The sequence below is a fragment of the Neovison vison genome, chromosome 4, assembly GCF_020171115.1.
Source record: "Neovison vison isolate M4711 chromosome 4, ASM_NN_V1, whole genome shotgun sequence".
Classification (NCBI taxonomy): domain Eukaryota; kingdom Metazoa; phylum Chordata; class Mammalia; order Carnivora; family Mustelidae; genus Neogale; species Neogale vison.
The window spans coordinates 208,775,942-208,796,767 of record NC_058094.1 but is presented as its reverse complement, the minus strand read 5'-3'; the positions used below and the strand labels follow the sequence as shown (position 1 = coordinate 208,796,767).

Here is a 20,826-nt window from a genome sequence, read left to right as displayed (position 1 = left end):
GTCTCTTTCCATGCTTCCTTCAAGTGTTAGATTCCTACATGCCCGGTCCTCTGGGTCTTTATAGGATGGGGACTCAGATGGACCCACTGGTCTTGGAATAGACCAGGCTCCCTCGTAGCAGCCAGTGGATGAGTTTTCAGGGGTCAGAAGCCTCCTGCTGGTCCAACCAGCTGTGCCTTAGGGAGTAGCATTACTACTGGTCAGGTATTACTAAACATGATCACCCAGGATAATTCTTCATGGGATGGGGGGGTGGTTAGGGTTAGTGTGGTTGACGGGAGTGCTTTCTTCTCCCCTTGCTGTGATTCATCCCCTTATAGACAAGATCCTGGAAAGAATTTGCTTATGTTTTTCCTTCACTTCCTCACCTTTCTGTCACACATCTTTTCTCTCTCACCTTTTTTTTTCTCAAATACCACTTTTTTTTTTTTTTTAATCTCAATCCTATAGAAAGGTTGAAAGAAAGTACAGTGAACACACAGACCCTTTATGTAGACCGGGGTTCTCAACCTTGATGCCATAACGTTTGGGGCTGGAGAATCTGCTGTTGTGGAAGCCTGTCCAGAGCACTGTGAGGTCTTCAGCAGCTTTCCCTGACCTCTACCAACAGATGCTGGGGGCATCCCCTTGACTGGGGCAACCGAAAATATCTCCAACATCACCAAATGTCCTTTAGGAGGTAAAATAGCCCCCTGGGGGGCGCCTGGGTGGCTCAGTGGGTTAAGCCGCTGCCTTCGGCTCAGGTCATGATCTCAGGGTCCTGGGATCGAGTCCCGCTTGGGCTCTCTGTTCAGCAGGGAGCCTGCTTCCTCCTCTCTCTCTCTCTCTGCCTGCCTCTCTGCCTACTTGTGATCTCTGTCAAATAAATAAAATAAAATCTTTAAAAAAAAAAATAGCCCCCTGGGGAGAACCACTGACCTAGATTCAGGAAACTTTTGTCATATTTGCACGTGCAAACACAGTGTATATATACATGTACCATATGTAAATACACACATATATATTTCCTATATACATGTAATCATAGTGAGCAAATGTGGCAAAATGTTAATCTGTGGCTCTCTAGCATATTATATATGCATATATGTGTATTTCACATAGAAAGTACAAATATGGCAACATGTTAAAATATGTATTTTATACATGCACGCAGCACACTTTTTTCTTGAAACATTTCAAAGTAAGTTGCATACATCATTACCCCTCCCCTGAAACACTTCAGCTCCTGAGGATAAGATCGTTCTGGCATATAACCACAATAAGATTATCATGGCCAAGAAATCTACATCAATACGGTATTATTTTAAAGCCTACATTCACTTTTTCCTCAACTTTCCAGTAATGTTCTTTGTGGATTTTTGGTCTGCAGTGTCTCTTTCATGATAACACAGCAAACACTTCATCGAAGGGGAAACAGACTGCCCTCCGTCATGATGGAACCCATGCATCAGCCTCCTTTGCTAGGTATCAACCGTGCCCCCGCTGATCAGATCAGTACTTCCTCTATTCCAGGGCTGACTAGCCTTTCTGCTCATCATTTAACAAACTCAAGAGAAGAAATCCACTTCCAGATGATCTCCTTAGCCTTTATTTAAATGTCTGCCGCTTGGCACGTCTCCATGGATGACATCTCCATGCTGGGGACAAGATCAGAAACAGCTCTGCAAATCCCACCCCTCAGAGTTCCAGTAAGCATCAGGGCTCAGATACCAGCTCTGGAACCAAGCGCGGCTGAGGAGGGCATGAGACCTCCTTAAAAGCTGAAAGACTCAACAAGCATTCTGGCACCTGGTTAGGCCACAGTAACTAGGGCAGAGCTCCTCCCCAGGCGTCCTCCAGCATCTGAACCCGGCCAGGGCAGGGGCTGTGAGCAGGAAGGCCACTTCCCCTCGCCACCCTTCTGCCCTTTGACCGCCCTCTCCAACCTGCCCCAGCCACCATGCAGCACGCTTAAGTTTGAGAAGGGCTGAACTGGAGTTAGTGTGTTCCTAAACAGAAACCACTTGCACTGCCCAGCAGTGTCTAGCAGTGTGGCGGGGGTGTTCCCTTCCCAAATCCTGTCCACAGAAAACCAAGAGGGTTAACCTCCAGGTTAAGAGCAGCATCAACCTTTACCTGAGTGAGCCAGGGTCCCTCTGGCAACTAATCAGGGTCTCAGAGTCCGCACAGATGGCACAGCTACAGGAACGTCATTTCCAACAAACTCACGTGGGGTGTGAGCACCCCACTTCTCCAGTACAAGGATTCGCGTGATTGCCTTTTCTCCTCTGATGCTTATGAGATTCTGAGTCTTAGGTTGCAGCCTTTCTTAGCACGCTCCACGAGCCTTTGAGTTCCTCACGAAGCAAGCCTCGGCATCATTAGAAGTAATTCAGGCAAGCTGATCATCCCCAGACAGGTGCTGCGTTAGAGAAACCAGCTTCGGGCTCCCAGCTGCGGCTGGAGACCACGGTGCAGGTGTCCGTGCTGGGAACGTGGTGCGGCATGCCAGGAACACAGAGCAGAAAAGGTGTTCTGTATGCTAAGTGATTCAGAGATGGTGTTTATTCTTCAAAATGTCTTTGCTTCCAAGTTTCACATTTGGGGCTTTTAGGCCTTTTGGACTGAAGAGAAAGAACTGCAGTTTCATCTCTTACGTGTCTCCCACAGACTAGGGAGATCACGGAAGAGCAGCAGAATGCCCACAGCAAGTTTCTAGCACCAGGTCCATAACTCAGGGTCAGCCACGTTTAAAAGGAAGCCTGCCGAAGGTGGAAGGAAGATGTAAACATGGAGAAAAAGTGTGGAGAGTCCAGTGAAATGGAAAGAAGGGAGAGATATATGCCGATCTTTCCCGGCAACAGGACATGGTCCCCTGTCAGCTCCTTTGAGTCATCTGTTTATATGCCCTACCCAGGACACAGCAGGACTGATGCTCGTGTCCACTGGCGTCCCTGGCTCATTAAAATCAGCCAAGAATCAGACTGCTGAGAAGAAAATTCTAGAAACAAAGTAGTCATTATTTTTCCTGAAAGAGATGGGGAAAGCAAATAGTGCCCAAGAGAAGGTTCAGAAGCAAATCCTGTGCTTTTTGCCATGTCTTTTTTTCCACCCCACCCCCAAAGTAGGCTCCATGCCAGGGGCTTGAACTCACCACCCTGAGATCAAGGCTTGAGCCAAAATGGAGAGTCCAGCACTCAACCAACTGAGCTACCCAGGTACCCCAGGCATGCCTTTTCTACATAACAAACCCGTTTAGGCAAAATAAAATACATGCAGGCTAGAACTGCCTTTTGAGAACAAAGTTTATTCTGACCCAGAATTATAATAATTTTTAAAGTCCTTTCAATTCCACCACGCTTGGTGGAATGTTTACTCAGACTTTTTGCCCCCTTGACTTCTGAAAATGCAAACTGGCTAACTCTAGCTGAATTTAGCTGGGAAGTAAAATGCATTTCTTTATCACTAACTACCACAGAAAAGCCCACTTGGCTTGCATCTCAAATTGTCTTCAGTAAAGTCTATTTTGCTTGCAGTAGTTGTGTTATCCTGATTTCTTGTCCCCAAGTTCTGCTCTCTGTGAAATGCTCTTAAGTCTTGTTTTTCCCTTTCTTTGATTTGGGAGCACCTGGCCAGCGGAAGCCTCGCAGCTGCAGGCAGTCGGCAACATTGTGGGCGATGTAGTAGAGGTTCAGCATGGCGGCTGGGCTGAGGATGTCCACTTCCGGTTTCTTTGGTTTCTTCCCGCCAGACTTGCCTCGGCCTTTTCCTCGTTTCCCTTTACCTGGCTTTCAAAGACAAGTACATACACGGCATAAGTCAGTTTTTAATAGCCCTGAAATAATCTCAAGCATTTCCTATTGAACATAAGAAAAGTGACTCTTGAGGAGAAAAAACTGTAACAATAGCAAAAAATTTTTGCATGGCGTGAGAGAAGTCACGTGCGATCTAATTCAATGAAAGTGTATTAAGCACCCAGATTAAAAGAAACCCAACCTAATCTAATGGTCGTGTGAACGTTGTTTGCATTGATTTGAACAAACTGCAAAAAGACATTTTTAGGCAATCAGGGACATTTGGCAATATCCAAGGAATTATTAATTTTGTTAGATGTGATAATGGCATTGGGTCACGGAAGAAAATGTTTACACATTTCAGAGATGCACACTAAAATCTGCAAGAAGGTCTCAGATTTGCTTTAAAATACTGCAGCTCCCCTTCTTCCCCCCAAAAGACAGATGATGCAAATGTGGCAAAATCCTGACAAGTTTCAGAGTCTGAGAAATGGATACATGGGGATTCATTATACTACTCTATTTCTGTGTGTGTATGGAAAGTTTTATAATAAAAATTTAATTAAAAACATTAGATAATCAGATGCCAACACATATTTTGGCCTTTGATATGTTGCAGTTATTATCTCATTAAGCAGTCATGAGGGTTGAAACAAATACAAGGCACTTAGTTTAGTGTCAGACCTGGAGGAAACAATAAGTGATTGTCTCCATCACTTTATCACCACTAATCCTCCAAGCTGTGTTTTGAGGGAGAGAGGCATTATGCCTGTTTAAAAATGGAAGAGTGGGGGCTCCACAAGGTCACCGTGCAAGCTAGCGTCCGCCAGAGTCCCTTATCACCCTGGCTCTGGTCATGCCTGTGCTGCCAGGCCAGTGCCTTCTGGGAAAAGGAATGGGTACCATCCTAACATGGGAATAAACTATCTGAAGTTTTGCTAGAGCTGCACAAAGCTGAGTTGACTTCTCTATGTCCTATGACCCACCCATAAAGTAACAGATGGATGTGTATTATTAAGAAAGGTTTCTTCTAGGCAAGAGAAAGGAGAAGAATGTGTAAGTTATCAAGAACACCTGCAAGGGCCAAATATTTATATAAACTAGATGCCATGTTGATAGCATCTCACTTTAAAAATGTCCTAGGCTAATCAAAGAGAAACATAGTCAATGTGTTAAAAACACTAAAATATATTTTTATTATGTGAAATGGAATACACTCCTAGATACAAAACCAGGAATGAAGATGAGAGGTATCTTGCAACAGTGGCCTGGCTTTCATGTGGAAATCCAAAAAAAAAAAAACAAAAAACAAAACCACCACAATATGAAAACCCGTAAGATAACCAAACCTCCTGATAAAAGATCCCCTCAGGGTATTAGGACATACACTGTCATTAGCTCTTAAGATTTGAGGATCTTGGCTTTATTTATGATTTTATAATTTTTTGCATGTCAACTATACAATTTATCTGGAATAACTGCTCCCCCAAAAGTGTTTTAATCTCTAAAATAGTTTGCTAACTAAAATTCACACAAATGTTCGATATTTTTATTCCAGGTTCTTATCTTTTTGTAGAAAATAGCAAACCGACTCTAAAATTCATAGGGAAATGCGAAGGACTTTGAAAAAGAGCAAAGTTGGGCACCTGGATGGCTCAGTTAGTTAAGCCACTGCCTTTGGCTCAGGTCATGATCCCAGGGTCCTGGGATTGAGCCCTATGTCGGGCTCCCCTCCAGGCAGAGAACCTGCTTCTCCCTCTCCCACTCCCCCTGCGCTCCCTCTCTCACTGTCTCTCTCTCTGTCAAATAAATAAATAAAATCTTAAAAAAAAAAAAAAAAGGAAAAGAGCAAAGTTAAAGGACGAATGCTACCTTATTTCAAGAATTATTGGGGGGCACCTGGGTGGCTCATTTGGTTAAGCGACTACCTTCGACCCAGGTCATGATCCTGGGGTCCCAGGATGGAGTACTGCATTGGTCTCCCTGCTCAGCAGGGAGTCTGCTTCTCCCTCTGGCCCTCCCTCCGCCCCGCTCATGCTCTCTCTCTCTTTCATTCTCTCTCTCTCAAATAAATTAATAAAATCTTTTAAAAAAAGAATTATCATACAGCTATAGTATCCGGACAGTATGGTATTGGTGTCAAGACAAACAAATAGATCAATGGAACAGAATAAATAGTCCAAAATAGGGGCGCCTGGGTGGCTCAGTGGATTAAGCCGCTGCCTTCAGCTCGGGTCATGATCCCAGGGTCCTGGGATCGAGCCCCGCATCGGGCTCTCTGCTCTGTGGGAAGCCTGTTTCCTCCTCTCTCTCTGCCTGCCTCTCACCAACTTCTGATCTCTGTCTGTCAAATAAATAAAATAAATCTTTTAAAAAAAAATAGTCCAAAATAGGTCCACACATAGAGGAACAACTGCTTTCAACAAAAGTGCAAAAGTAATTCCATAGAGCAAGGATGATTGATGAGGGACAGAAGCAGAAAAATGTTCTTCAGCCCGGAAGGCTGACCTGTAGCCTGCATGGTTCCAATAAGGATCAAATACACACCAGTTGCTACATCCTTGAAGGGTCTCATGACTGCCCCTAGCTCTCACTGATAGTTCATACTGAGCTGAATCATAAGCGCCAGAGAAATCTTGTGAAAGTGGTCTTATGAGTAGAAATTCAAAGAAAACATTTATGATCTAATATTCCCCACACATCGTGCCTCCCTCCTGAGCACTAAGCATAGAACCACCGGATTTGTACAACAAATCTGCAGCAATTTCTGCCCATGGGTCCTGTCCCCGTGCTACTTAGATAAACTTACTAAGTTGCACCTAAAATGTCTCAAGAACTCTTTCTTGACCATCATGCTCAACAATCCAGCAATAATAATTTTTTTCAGAAAACGGGGCTGGAACAATGCATATCCATTTGCAAAAAAGTGAAACTCAATCCAAACCCAAAAAGTATAAAAGTCCTAGAAGAAAATATAGGAGAAAACCTTTACGACCTTAGGTTAGACAAAGAGTTCTTGGATCTGACAGCAAAGCACGGTCCATAAAAGAACAAACTGATACATTCATCAACAAAATGAAAAACTTGTGCTCTTCCAAAGGTATTGTTAAGAAAATGAAAAGCAGACTGGGAGAAAATATTTGTAAATCATATATCTGATAAAGCCCTTATATCCAGAATGGATAAAGGACCCTCAAGACACCGTAATAAGGGCGCCTGGGTGGCTCAGTGGGTTAAGCTGCTGCCTTCGGCTCAGGTCATGATCTCAGGGTCCTGGGATCGAGCCCCGCATCGGGCTCTCTGCTCAGCAGGGAACCTGCTTCCCCACTTTCTCTCTCTGCCTGCCTCTCTGGCTACTTGTGATCTCTGTCTGTCAAATAAATAAATAAAATCTTTAAAACAACAACAACAACAACAAAAAACATACCTACTATGTGATCCAGCCAATTAAAGTGTTTATCTGTTCTAAGACTTGTATAGGCGATGTTCGTAGTAAGTTTGTGCTAGCCAAAAACTGGAAAGAGCCCAAAAGTCCATCAGTGAGTGAACAAATAAACAGACTGTGGTATAACCATACACTGGAATACCATTCAGCAATAAAAATGACTGCTGATGAATGCTACAGCTACAACATGCCGGGCTGGCTCAGTCAGTGGAGTATGGGATTCTTGGGTTGTGGGTTTGAGCCCCACGCTGGGTGTGGAGGTTACTTAAAAAAATAAAATTTTAAATAATAATAATACAAGTGAAAGAAGCCAGACCCCCCCAAAAAAAACCCCTATACAAGCTGTATAATTCCATATATAAAAATTCCTACACACTACAAACTAATCCACACAAGCAGGGCAGATCAGCGGCTGCCCCAGATGGGAGGTTTAGAGGGGAGTGAGACACAGAGAAGCAAGAGAAAAGGACTGAGTCCAGAGGAGCACAAGGAGACTTCCGGGGAGTTATCAACGTGTTTGTCACCTTGACTGCCGTGATGGCTTAATGGGAGCATCCAGATGCCATGCTTATCAAATAGTACATTAAAATATGTCCAATTTATTGTGCATCACTTAAACTTCAATAAATCTGTTAAGAAATTTTTGTGAGTAAAAAACTTTGAGTTTCTCAGCAGGTTGGGTCGGTTCAACACAACTCCATGGCTCTTGGCTGTTTCCGGTCTCAGAACACATGGCTCCTGACTTGAAAATCTCCAAACTCCTTAATGAAGACCACTGGCTCCTGCCACACTGTCCTCTCTTCTAGTTCCCGAACCCGCTCAGTGGCTCCTTGCTCCCACCTCTTCCCGCAGACCTTCACAGGGAAATCACTGGTTACTTCTCTTTGTGTGGGGCTCTGCTCAAGTTGGAAAACCCTCGCAGATACTGCGTCTACATTCTGTTACTGGGGTGACCACATAACTTATTGTCCAAATCAAGACACTTCAACAAACATAAATTGGGACTGTTCCAGGCAAGCAGTGGAGGTTGGGGGGTATGGATGGTTTCCAACACCCCCTCAGCCCTGTCACCTTCCAGCTTCCAACCCCAAGCACACTCCACTATTTAATCGTGCTATTTTGTTCATGTGTTTATTGTTTGTTTCCTAGCCAGAAGTTTGTCTGTGAGGTCAGCACTTAATTCCTAGGGCCTAGACCAATGTCTGGCACGTTTGTAGATAAGAAAAGAGATTTTCTGGGTGAATACATTGCAACTCAGATGCAATTCAGTCCCAGGATTTAAAAACCAAAGGTAGATATCTGCTTTTCTGAATTTTAAGATGCCTCCTTCATTCATTTGATAAATATTTAACAGATTATCTACTGAGCACCAGGACCTGCAGTTCCAGACTCCTGTCTTCATGAGGCTTACAGTCCAGTGAGGGAGGAATTACACACAGATTTACTCACTCTACTGTGAGTGAGAGCCCAGGATACCTGGCATTATAATGACACAAATTGGACAGGGAGTGGCCTAGTTCGGGATAGGAAGGAAGAGTTCCTGTGGGCTAAGGGGCAGGGAATTCCCAGGCAAACAGCTTGTGCAAAGGCTCTGAGGCTGGAGGGAACATGCCAAATTGAAGGGACCACTCAAAAAAGATCACTGTGGCTGAGGCCACACCAAGTGACCATGGCGGGGGCACAGAGTGAGAGGAGTTTAGGCTGGGAAGGTAGGCAGTGTGCAGCTCTGGCCTGCAGGCCTTGGAAGCTAAGATGTTTAACTTTTACCCAAGGGTCAGTGGGAATCCATTAGCTTAAATGGCTTTTTTTTTTTTAAAAGATTTTATTTATTTATTTGACAGAGAGAGATCACAAGTAGGCAGAGAGGCAGGCAGAGAGAGAGAGAGAGAGAGAGAGAGAGAGAGAGAGGAAAGCAGGCTCTCCGCTCAGCGGAGAGCCCGATGCGGGACTCGATCCCAGGACCCTGGGATCATGATCTGAGCCGAAGCAGTGGCTTAACCCACTGAGCCACCCAGGCGCCCCAGCTTAAATGGCTTTATTAAACCGTTTTGCTTCAGTTCCCTGGGCTCTGAATGAAAATGACAATACCAACCATGCACAGTAACCCAGGGAATGCCACAATTTAAATCAAGAGATATCTACCTAGTGCTTTTATATGAAGTAGGAGGAACACAGATTTACCAAACTCATTTCTTTCTTTTTTTTTTCTTTTAAGATTTTATTTATTTGACAGAGAGATCACAAGTGGGCAGAGAGAGAGGGGGAAACAGTCTCCCCACTAAGCAGACAGCCCGATGTGGGGCTTGATCCCAGGACTCTGAGACCATGACCTAAGCCAAAGGCAGATGCTTAATCCACTGAGCCACCCAGGCATCCCATCCCAAACACATTTTTATACTAGAGACAAATGGGGATGCGGAGTGAGGTTCTCCAAGGTGAAATATGTGAAGCTCTGGAAGCGAGGTGTAGAAGGTCATGGGGGCTTGGGGAAGAATACGGCAGCAGGGGGTACTTCTGAGCTGGGCCCATCTTGTAAAAAAGTAGTTCAATAGTTTGAGATGGGGTGGGTGCAGGAGGCTTCAAGAAGAAGGTGGGCCTAGTGTGGGATGTGTCTTTGTTTCATTTTGTTTAAAATAGAGAAGTTAATATGGTAAATAAAGCTCAAGAGGCTGAGGCCTGTGACCCTGGGCTCCCAGTGGTACTAGTTGAGCAGACTGGAAATTCCCAAGGTCCTGGGGTGGGGGTTACAAGGTCATAGCCCTTCTGAAACCATCAAACTGGGGGAGGAGGAGGACAAAAGAGATGGAGAGCCCCTGGACAGAGGTAGTGGAATAGGGCCAGAGTCCAGGCAGATGGTAAGGAGGGCAGAACTTGACCCATTGGTGGCAGTGAGGGTAGGTAGCACTTCGAAGAGTCTGGATGAAAGCTGAGGAACAGTAGTGCTTATGAGTTCCAGGCCAGGAGAATGAACATGCCATTGGAAAGTGCAGAGAAGGTAGTGATTAAAAGAACGGGAGTTGGGAGATGTTCTCTGGTGGGGAGATTCAGTTCCCAATGAAGCTGGGAGTGGTTTAGCTTAAGATGGAGCTCTGTGAGCCAAAGAGGTGAGATGGAAGTTTAAGGAAGTTGCAAGCCTTCCTGGGCATAAAATTCAAGAATACCCTGCACAAAAGATTTCCTCCAAAGCCCTTCTTTAAGCTAAGTTTGGAAGAGAGAATCACTCCTTAGAACCTGCAACCTGGGTCTCAACAGCTCTCATTTTCTGCCTCTAATCCGTAGAGGAGAATCCTGCACAGGACCCAGGACAGCGGCAGCAGAAGGTAAGTGCCTAGGCCAGTCGCTGTTGACCCTGCTGGCACTCTGGGGTTTCACGCCCCGGTACCCGCCTCTCCTTAGTTCCCACACACATGGTTATGCAGGTGGCTCAACAGAACCAAGGAACGAAAACAAACCAATTCACAAAAAGAGGACTCAGCCTGATTCTGTCCCCCTTGGCGCGCGCATACCACTTGGGCAACCCCTCTCCCCCGCCATCTTTACACCCCGTGTCAGATCTCTAGGTTGGACACCTCCCACAACGACAGGAGACGGAGGTGCCCATCTCGAGGCGTGTGGGTAACAAATCTTGGTAAAGCGTGCCTCGACGCGGCAGAATGGTATTAAACTAATTTAGCGCAAACCTCGGAACTTCTTATACTTAAATAAGCCGTGTATTACCATGGTAATTCCTCAGTCGAGCAGGTGAGTGTGGCATGGGTTCCCAATCCTGAAATAGAGAGAGAGAGCCCAGTTCTCCGCATCGCCTGGGGGCGGCGCCCCCGCGCCCATCCCTGCCGCCTACCCGGCTGCCTCCGCACTGGCCCGCGAACCGTCGCAGGCCCGGGACTTCGCCACGCTTCGCGGGAGCCCCAGACGCTCAGGGGAGCCCGGCGGGGTTAGGGGGCAGCCAGCCACCCAGCCGCCGCCGCGCGGAGCCTGGGCACCCACCGAACCGAGGCCGCGAGCCGCGTGACTCAAGGCCAGCACGCCCCGGAGTCTGGGGGGGCGCGGGGCTCGCCGGCGCCGGCGGGGCCGCGCGCACAAACGCCGGGCTGCGCGCGCCGCGGGGGGCGGGGCCGCGCGGTGTTTACCTGTTGCTAAGACACCGGGGCCAGGCGCCCAGCGGTTGGGCCCGGCGGGGCAGTCCGTCCGCAGCCCCCTGCCGGCCTCACCGCGCTAGTTGGGTCACCTCGCGCGACGGCCGCGAGTGCCGAGAAGCTTAGCCTCGCGCTGGGAGCCTGGACCGGGCGGAGCTCGGGCGGGTGTGGTACTTGGCCTTGGAGTAGGCGGGATCCGCCTAGGAACCCCGCCACTCACTGGCTGACCTTGAAGAAGTCAAGATTCCAGAACCTTTTTTGGAAAATGACATGCAGCCTTTGAGGGATGAAGTGAGAAAAATAGGGGGAAGTGTTTATATAGACCCTGGTACAGGCCCCAAGAGAGTAAAGGCCTGAAAAAAGGTTCTTTGGCTCTAAGTAAGGCTACACAATAGGGGTGGTTCTGCTTCCGACCTGTGAGTTCAACCCAATAGATGTTTACTTGTGTTCTCCACAGTGTGCAGCCTTTTTAAGACTCATTTGTGTATGCCGCAGCAGTATAAGAGACGCTAATGGATTAATGGCCATGATTCAGCAGAAGTACCCGCTTCATTCTAGCAATCCTGGCCCCTTCTTCCTCCTCCTTGATGTCTGAGCCTAAGTTCATGTTGCTCTCCCCTTCCCCTCCTCCTCCTCTAAGTCTCCTCACTTGCTTCTGATATGTGCATTATGCCCCTTGCTTATCCCGGCATCACTTAGTCATCTTATGTCTGCCTCCTGCTGCACTTCAAGTGTTGGCTGATCTCAAAGCCCAGTCCTTAGCTCTCTGCTGTTGTGCCTCAGTGTCTCCTCACTGATGGCTCATCAGATAATGTCAGTGACTACCTCTCAGGAGGACACAGCCCCCAGCAGAAAGAATGGCCTCCAGCTGAGCTCCAGCCTTCAGGCTGCACTATTCTCTGGACTTAGGGCATCTCTCCCTCTGTTAGTGGCTCAGTTGGTTGTCAGTGGCAACACTGTTCTCCCAGTCTCTTGGCCCTCTGTCATCTCTAACTCCTCTCTCCAATGAAGAGTTCAGGCCCGAGTATTCCTTGTAAATTCCTTTATGGATCCTCCCCCTTGACATTTTCATCATTCTAAACTAGATGTTCATTTCGTATTGCAGATAGCAGTTAACACTGAAGGAGCGCTGATGTCAAGCACCTTACTGAGCACTTTTCACACATCATGGCATCATTACTTCCCTACAACTAGTGTGGTAGTTCCCATTATGTTCTCCAGTTTGTTCCAGGTCAGAGGGAATAAGTAACAGTCTTTTCTACTGTTACCCTCCACACACCCCCAGCTCCCATTCTCTTGCAGCTGACTTGTTTGTGCCTCATTCTTCTCCCGTGCCGGCACTCATACATAAAAGTGAGGTGATGAATGTGTTAATTGTGGTAATCCTTTCACAATGTATACGTGTGCCAAATAATCACATGTACATTTCAAATATATTAAAGTTTTGTCAGTTATACCCCAATAAACCTGAAAAAAAAAAAAGCTATAAAGCACAAGATAGCTACTTTGTCAGTAGACAGGCAGAACATGTTGGTCTAGTGACAATTGGAACAACTTCAATGGCGTCACATTTTCCATTGACCCAAGTGGATCTTCAGCCTTTGCACTAGAGAAAGGCTTCACACTGATCTGCAGGAAGGGGAGGAGGGCTGCTGAGGTGGGGCTGAAAAGACAGACTTTGTTATATAACACAGCACAGGTTGCTGTTAGAATAAAAAATAAGTCATTGACAATGCATGCATCTTAAGTAACAGTCCACTTAAGAATCATTTAATATTTAGGAGTTAAGATCTGTTTATTCTATAAGAACTGAACAAATCTTCCTGTGTAAACTGGAAGCTGAGTCAAATTTAAATAACTACTCAAATTCACATTAGAATTTACACTGGTGGGGAGCCCGGCTGGCTCAGTCAGAAGAGCATGTATTCATCATCTTGGGGTCATTGAGTTTGAGCCCCACATTGCATGTAGAGATTACTTAAAAAAAAAAAAAACTTGAAAAAGAAAAGAATAGTACTACTTAATTTTATCTGTTTATGAATATACATCCTTATGTCTCTTTTATAAATAGTAATACAAACTGTGCTGTTCTTTAAAAAAAAATAACATTGCCAGAATTGAAGCATGCATTCTTAGAACATCCAAACTTAGAATATTCTATCATTATCTTTCTTCGAAGTTGCATTTAAAAATTCCGATTTCCTCCTTTCTACTCCCTCCCTCTCTTCCTTTTTTTTCTTTAATATCTCATTAAGTTCAATAGTATAGCACTGTACTCCATCCTTTATAGCTCTAATATTGCAGAGGAAGTTACAGAAAAATTAATTTAGCTAATTTCCTCTGGCCAGCCCCTAGGGTCCCAGCAGTGAGAACTTTGGAGAACAGTAAAGACCAGCTGGAATGGACAGGAGACAAAATTATTTAGAGCAGGGGTCGGCAAACTTAGTAACTATTTTAGGCTTTACAGGCCTTATGTGTTCTTTTGCAACTACTCTGCTGATGTAGAATGAAAGCATTTATAGACAATATGTAAACCAGTGAGCATGGCTGTGTTCCAATAAAACTATCACAGAAACTGAAATGTGAATTTCATAGAATTTTCATGTGTCATAAAATATTTTTTTTCCATGGATTTTTTTCCCTCAACTATTTAAGAATATAAAAACCATTCTTACTTAGCTCATGGGCTGTATGTATAAAACCTGTCAGTGGGCCAGTCCGGGGGTCCCAGGCCTGTAGTTTGCTGATTACTGGTCTAGAGAATTAAAATGCTATTAATTATTCTTGCTGGGGTATTCTTTGATGGAGGAGGGGGCAGAGAATGAGTGGGGAATAACAGTAATCAACAATGATTCAATGCTCACATTTAGCAAGCATTATTCTAAATACTATATGCACATCGATTCATTTAATCCTTACAATCCTAGAAGGTAGGTAAAGTATTATCCCTGCTTTACAGATGGGGAATCTGAGGCAGAGAGAGGGGAAAGAACATGTCCTTCTTCACAAAGCCAATAGATAGAGATCCTGCATAGAGTAGCTCACCAAGTTGGGTTAAGCACCCTCAATCTGAGCCATTATGCTGCATGGCCTTTCTGGGTAAACTATCTCACATTTTACCATGAAGACATATTTTCACAGGCATCCACATGGAGGATCTTTGTCCTGCCAGCTCCATTAAGCATTTGAACAAAAAGTTACAGAATGTTCAAACTAATGTTTCCATTTGGAGGGAAAGGGACAGATGGTATTGTCATATTTAGTAAGGAAGTCACTGTCACCAAAGGTGTTTGAGCAGAGATGGGGTGACTTTTGTACTCTTGTAGTTCCTTAGAAAGACTTTGGTTATTTTCCATAAAATATGCAAAAGTAAAAATTTAAAGTTCTTGCTTTTTGAAATTTAAATCTGGCTAATTTGTAAAGGAGCAAACAGCCTAAAAACCTCCCCATAGCCCACTCAGGCACAGTCTCATTACATTTACAGGATATGGGAGTCTGAATGTCCAGAGCTGCTGGTAGGAAATTATATTTCAAATTGCTTTGGCCTATTGCTATGAGAACTGAGTAAATCTCCCTTGACCTCATCCCCATCAGCGCACACACACACATGCATGAATGGGTGGGCGTACACACTATTCTTTCCACCTATAACTTTTCTTCTTAACTGAAACATACTTTAAAGCAGTGTTAGGGAAAATGATTTAATTATTAAATATATTAAAGTTATAGTTATTCAAGAAAATATTAATATGGAAAAATAGGTTTCTGGGATAAATATGATAAAAATAAGAATAGGACAGAATATGTTGTGCTCCCATGTACGAAAAAAAAATATTGGGGGTGATCGGGTGGCTTAGTCGTTAAGCATCTACCTTCAGCTCAGGTCATGATCCCGGGGTCCTGGGTTCGAGCCCCACATCAGGCTCTCTACTCGGCAGGAAGCCTGCTTCTCCCTTTCTCTCACCCCCTGCTTGTGTTTTCCTTCTCGCTGTCTCTCTGTGTCAAATAAATTTTTTAAAAAATATATATTGGTGGGGAAGAGATAGGTGTTATCATGGGAATTTTCTGAAAGGATAAAAAAAAATAGAAAAAATATTTACAGTGATTACTTCTGGGGAATGAGATAGGGATCTAAGGTGGGAAGTTACATTTTTCATTGTGTGCTCTGAAAAATTACTTGACTCTTTTACATGTATCTTCTTAACAAAAATACCTATAAATACCTAAGTATATTCTTCACTTTTACACTTGCTTCCTTATGTCCAGTCCTCTACCTAAGCCTGAAACTTTCTTTCTTTCTTTTTTTTTTTTAAAGATTTTATTTATTTATTTGTTTGAGAGAGCCAGAGAGCATGAGATGGGGGAGGGTCAGAGGGAGAAGCAGACTCCTTGCAGAGCAGGGAGCCCGATGCAGGACTCGATCCCAGGACTCCAGGATCATGACCTGAGCCGAAGGCAGTCGCTTAACCAACTGAGCCACCAGGCACCCCAACCTGAAACTTTCCTTACTTGAACCTTCTTTGACTCCATCAATACCTGCAAGCATCTTTCAAATAAAAATCACTTCCTTCAGGTCTTGCCTTACACCTCTAATAATGATAGAAAGGAAGAGTAAATTAATCAGTTTTGCTACTACATGTCTGATGGGTGTTAGTGGGTGTAGTGGGTTGAATTGTGGCCTCCCAAAAGATATGTCCAGGTCCTTATCCTCAAAAACTGTGAATACTACCTTATTGCAAAAGAGTGAATCTTACCTTATATGGCAAAATCTTGAGAAAAGATTATCCTGATGGGCCTTAAATTCAATCAGAGGTATCCTTAGAAGAGAGAGTGGCAGAGGGGCTTTTGAGAGAGGAGGAAGCAATGTGACGACAGAAGCAGAAATTGGAGTGACATGAAGCTAGAAGCTACCAGAAGTTAGAAGAGGCAAGGAAATGATTAGTACCTTTGAAGGGGGAGTCCTGCTGACACCTTAATTTTAGACTTCTGGCCCCTGTAACTGTGAGAGAGTAATTTTTCTTATTTTAAGCCACCCAGTTTCTGGTAATTTGTTACAGCAGTCCTGGGAAACTAATATAGTGGGGAAGAAAGTACAATAGCTAATGTTAGTTGTTTGGATTCCATGAATGTATTCATGTTTCTTCTGGCTCAAATAATACCGTAAGTCGATTGTATTTTGAGGTAGCTAATTCTTTTGTAGACATTTCAGTTATTACTATTACTACTGAATCTATGACATAGTGAGATTTCTGTCAATGAAAAGATTAGGGGCTAGATAAATACGTAGCTGATACTAATTAAAGGAATTCTTGTGTTGGATGGAGATCGTCCTAGATGATCTCTGATCTCTTCAACTCAAGAATACATTTCTTGGGGGCGCCTGGGTGGCTCAGTGGGTTAAGCTGCTGCCTTCAGCTCAGGTCACGATCTCAGGGTCCTGGGATCAAGTCCCACATCGGGCTCTCTGCTCAGCAGAGAGCCTGCTTCCTCCTCTCTCTCTCTCGGCCTGCCTCTCCATCTACTTGTGATTTCTCTCTGTCAAATAAATACATAAAATCTTAAAAAAAAAAAAAAAAGAATACATTTCTCTAAAAATCCTCCAAATATTGAGGTTTAACATTTTAAGGCTAACATTAGAATAGCCAAACACTTAGAACCACCTGAAAACTTATTTGAAAGTATAAGAAACTCAGGACTCACCTTCTATAAACTTTCCATACCAGTACTTCTGAAGGAATACCAGAGGTCACTGAAAATTCATTAGTGGGAAAAAAACTCATGTGCTTTCTCAAAAATCACCAATAGGACTCACCCATGCCAACATTTCCAAAAGTATTTTCCATGTTGTTGTACAAAATGCTCTGCCAATATAGATAGAGCTTTGATCTCTCCCCTTGTTCTACCCTATTTTAGAGATTACACATTTTTCTTATATTGTTAAGCTGCCACCATATAAATAGCTCACTTGTTGAGTAGTGAGATTATATAGGAGGTAATTTTCTTCAATATCACTATATTCTTTTTTCTTTTTTGGTTGGGAAAAAATGAGAAAGCAAACAAAAGTTTTGTGAATTTTATAGATAATAATATCATGTTGTAGATATTTTTATTCTAAAATATATTTTATGTATGTATTTATATATGTATTTGATGTCTCTCATGTTGAAAAGCATCATATAAAATATCCATTAGGGGCGCCTGGGTGGCTCAGTGGGTTAAGCCGCTGCCTTCGGCTCAGGTCATGATCTCAGGGTCCTGGGATCGAGTCCCACATTGGGCTCTCTGCTCGGCGGGGAGTCTGCTTCCCTCTCTCTCTCTCTGCCTGCCTCTCCATCTACTTGTGATCTCTCTCTGTCAAATAAACAAATAAAATCTTTAAAAAAAAAATAAATAAAATAAAATAAAATATCCATTAAAACATGTATTAGTATTAAATACATGTAAGAATAGCTATAGCTGCTCTAAAACCACAAAAGTTGTTTATAAATTCCAGAATATTTTGTAAAACATTTTTATTACAGAAAACATTTTGTCATAGCCTTACAGAAAAGTCTGGCCTGGAATTATAGTACAGGTAAAGCAGATGTTAATTGGTCATGCCCAGTATTTCTGAGATAGTGGCAGGACCTTCTTTGCCTCTGCAAATTACCCTAAACACACTTAGCACCTTGGCAGAGTACCAAAGAGTTGCCAAGTTCATACTTGACCTAACCTGAATATTAAGGTGGTTAATTAGCTCATGAATAATAGCATTTGTGAGATCAAGGTCACAAGTCTGATGGTTGTATATGCCAGTGTCTTTTTTTTTTTTTTTTTTTTTTCCAGTGTCATTTTTATTCCAGACCTGCAGTGGCATTTTTAGTCTCAGCTAGTTTTATTGCAAATATAGGTCATCGCTAGAAGGCCTAGAGAGAAAGAATTCAGACTCATCACAACTACTTGTGGGACAAAAAGAGACCATTAAAACATTCATTTGTTTATAGAACTGCCTTTATATAACCAAGAATATTGTTAGGTGAAGAGCTGGAGGAACTATGGACACAAAAGGTCAAGAAAGTCACAACTGAAAATATCAGCATAAAGCACTGAAATGCGTGATTTCAAATGCTCGCCGGAAAGCTATGGAAATTCTCAAGAATCTCTAAGAAAGCCCTACCACCAATCTCAAAATCTCACTGAGAAGCTGCTGTGTGACTCACTCTCTAGACATCTGCCTGGTTGCAAATGCCTTCCTTAGGTAGAATGTACTTCTCTGGCCCAATGTTAGGCTTGCCCCAGATGAACTGCTTTTTGCCAGGGGAATATGAGCAATTTGACTTATGCCCCATCCAAGGAAGAGCTTTAAGCACCCTCCAGGTGGTTGCATGGTATGGTTAGGTGCTTGCTTTGCCCTTTACCATGAGAACAATATGTCCCAGCCAGGAGCTAGTCCATCAGCCTCATGCTAGAATAAGATGATGTGTGGAGCAGAGCTATTTCTTGCAAGTTAACTTGAGTAGAGCAGAGCTGCAGCTGATCTGCAGACCCAGAAACAACAAATAAAGGTGTGTCCTAAGCCACTGAGATTTTGCAGTTGTGTTTGTATTAATCTACCCCCAGGGAAAACTAGGCAAGATTTTACATATTCATCTTCTTTATGTATTATTCCCTTCTATACCTGTCTTTAAGATTCTTTTATGTTGAATTAAAGACCAAATTTCTAACTCTAGTTCAATTTCTCTTTATTAAAGTGCTTTCAGTAGATAAACGATGTTAACAGCAATCAGCACAAACTTATATTGAGATATTCACAAATAAAAATCATCTATAAATCACTCGGGTAATGTTCTTCTAAACAGTAACAGTAATCACCATTGGACCTTGGTTAATCTGAATTTATTCCTAACCACGCACATGGGTTCTCAAATTGGAAGATTCAGTTACTTTAACATATGGGGCTGGCTGTCAATACCTGAATGCTATCCCAGCAAGTCAGCAAAAAAATGTTGTGATTTGAAACTAATCACTTTTCTTGATATCTCAGTTTTTCCATCTGCACTGAGAATTAATCTTCCCTTAAGAGAAGACTTGTAAAAAGGTATGAAATGTTAAAGCTCAGCATACTTCTATGCCTCAGAAAGCATTCATGCACATATTTTTAAAAAGGCAACTTATTTGTTCTTGACACAAATTAAATACTATATGGCTTTAAGAGAAATAGATTGATGACTGCTCTTTCCTTGAAAATTGCCTTTTCAGTTAAACCACATTAAAATGGACTAATAGGATTCATGAACGATATGCTTAGTGAATTACTTTGTTTGTGATGAGGACAGCATCCTATTCAGGTAAAATTTACAAAGTATTTTAAGAAGTGTCATCTATTACATACTTACATTCTTCATTACCTTTCCATAAAAACATAAGTCCTGTCATCCTAAAGCTCAAAAAGCTAAAATCTGGGGCACCTGGGTGGCTCAGTGGGTTAAAGCCTCTGCCTTTGGCTCAGGTCATGATCCCAGGGTCCTGGGATCAAGCCCCACTTTGGGCTCTCTGCTCAGCAGGGAGCCTGCTTCCCCCTCTCTGCCTGCCTCTGCCTACTTGTGATCTCTGTCAAATAAATAAATAAAATCTTAAAAAAAAAAAAAAGCTAAAATCCAATCTTTAGTTGGAGTTCTGGTCTAGTTCCTTTGGATATTGTCAATAACTGTATCATGACTTCCAAATGAGACTGTGGTTGACAGAATAAATAAGCCATTTCTTACAAGACCTCCTGGCATAATTAAAGTAGCCTGATGCTATCATAAAAAAGATTCAATAGTGTCCATGTCAGGGGGGGAGAGCATTTAAAAAAAAAAAAGCTTGAAAATATAGATAACATAATTGTGGGAATAGAAGAGGGAAAAAAATGATCCTGATCGAATCAGAAGCTTTTCACAAACCTCATTTCTGATGAGAAGTATGTGATTTTTTTTTTTAAAGATTTATTTAGGGGCGCCTGGGTGGCTCAGAGGGTTAAGCCACTGCCTTCGGCTCAGGTCATGATCTCAGGGTCCTGGGATCGAGGCCCGCATCGGGATCTCTGCTCAGCAGGAAGCCTGCTTCCTCCTCTCTCTCTGCCTGCCTCTCTGCCTACTTGTGATCTCTCTTTGTCAAATAAATAAATAAAATCTAAAAAAAAAAAAGATTTATTTATTTGAGAGAGTGTGTTTGTGTGTGGAGGGGGTGGATGGGCAGAGGAAGACTCGTCAAGCAGACTCCTCACTGAGTGCGGATGCAGGGATTGATCCCATGACCCTGAGGATCATGACTCAGGCCAAAATCAAGAGTCAGACATTTAACTAACTGAGCCATCCAGGCACTCTGACAAGTATGTGATTCAAACTTCAGTAGAAATTATTTTTCCTCCAAGATTTTACTTGGCAGAGAGAGCAGCAGGCAGGGGGAGAAGCGGGCTCCCTGTGCAGGGAGCCCGAAGCAGGACTTGATCCCA

General features: G+C 43.4%; 1 protein-coding gene across 4 annotated transcripts; it reads right to left on the bottom strand.

Annotated features, from left to right (window-relative positions):
• Positions 1–1,117: 1,117 nt before the first annotated feature.
• SMKR1 (small lysine rich protein 1) lies at positions 1,118–11,419 on the bottom strand. Of its 4 annotated transcripts, none has more exons than XM_044246554.1 (3): positions 11,349–11,419; positions 10,936–10,984; positions 1,118–3,767 (listed from the first exon to the last, which is right to left on the bottom strand). In XM_044246554.1, the coding sequence occupies exons 2-3, from the start codon at positions 10,936–10,938 to the stop codon at positions 3,570–3,572; spliced, it is 201 nt and encodes a 66-aa protein (XP_044102489.1). In that variant the 5' UTR covers positions 10,939–10,984; positions 11,349–11,419; the 3' UTR covers positions 1,118–3,569. The 4 variants fall into 4 exon arrangements, with proteins under 4 accessions (XP_044102489.1, XP_044102491.1, XP_044102490.1 ...); XM_044246556.1 differs by lacking the exon at positions 11,349–11,419 and adding an exon at positions 11,206–11,224; XM_044246555.1 differs by lacking the exon at positions 11,349–11,419 and adding an exon at positions 11,060–11,127.
• Positions 11,420–20,826: the final 9,407 nt, after the last annotated feature.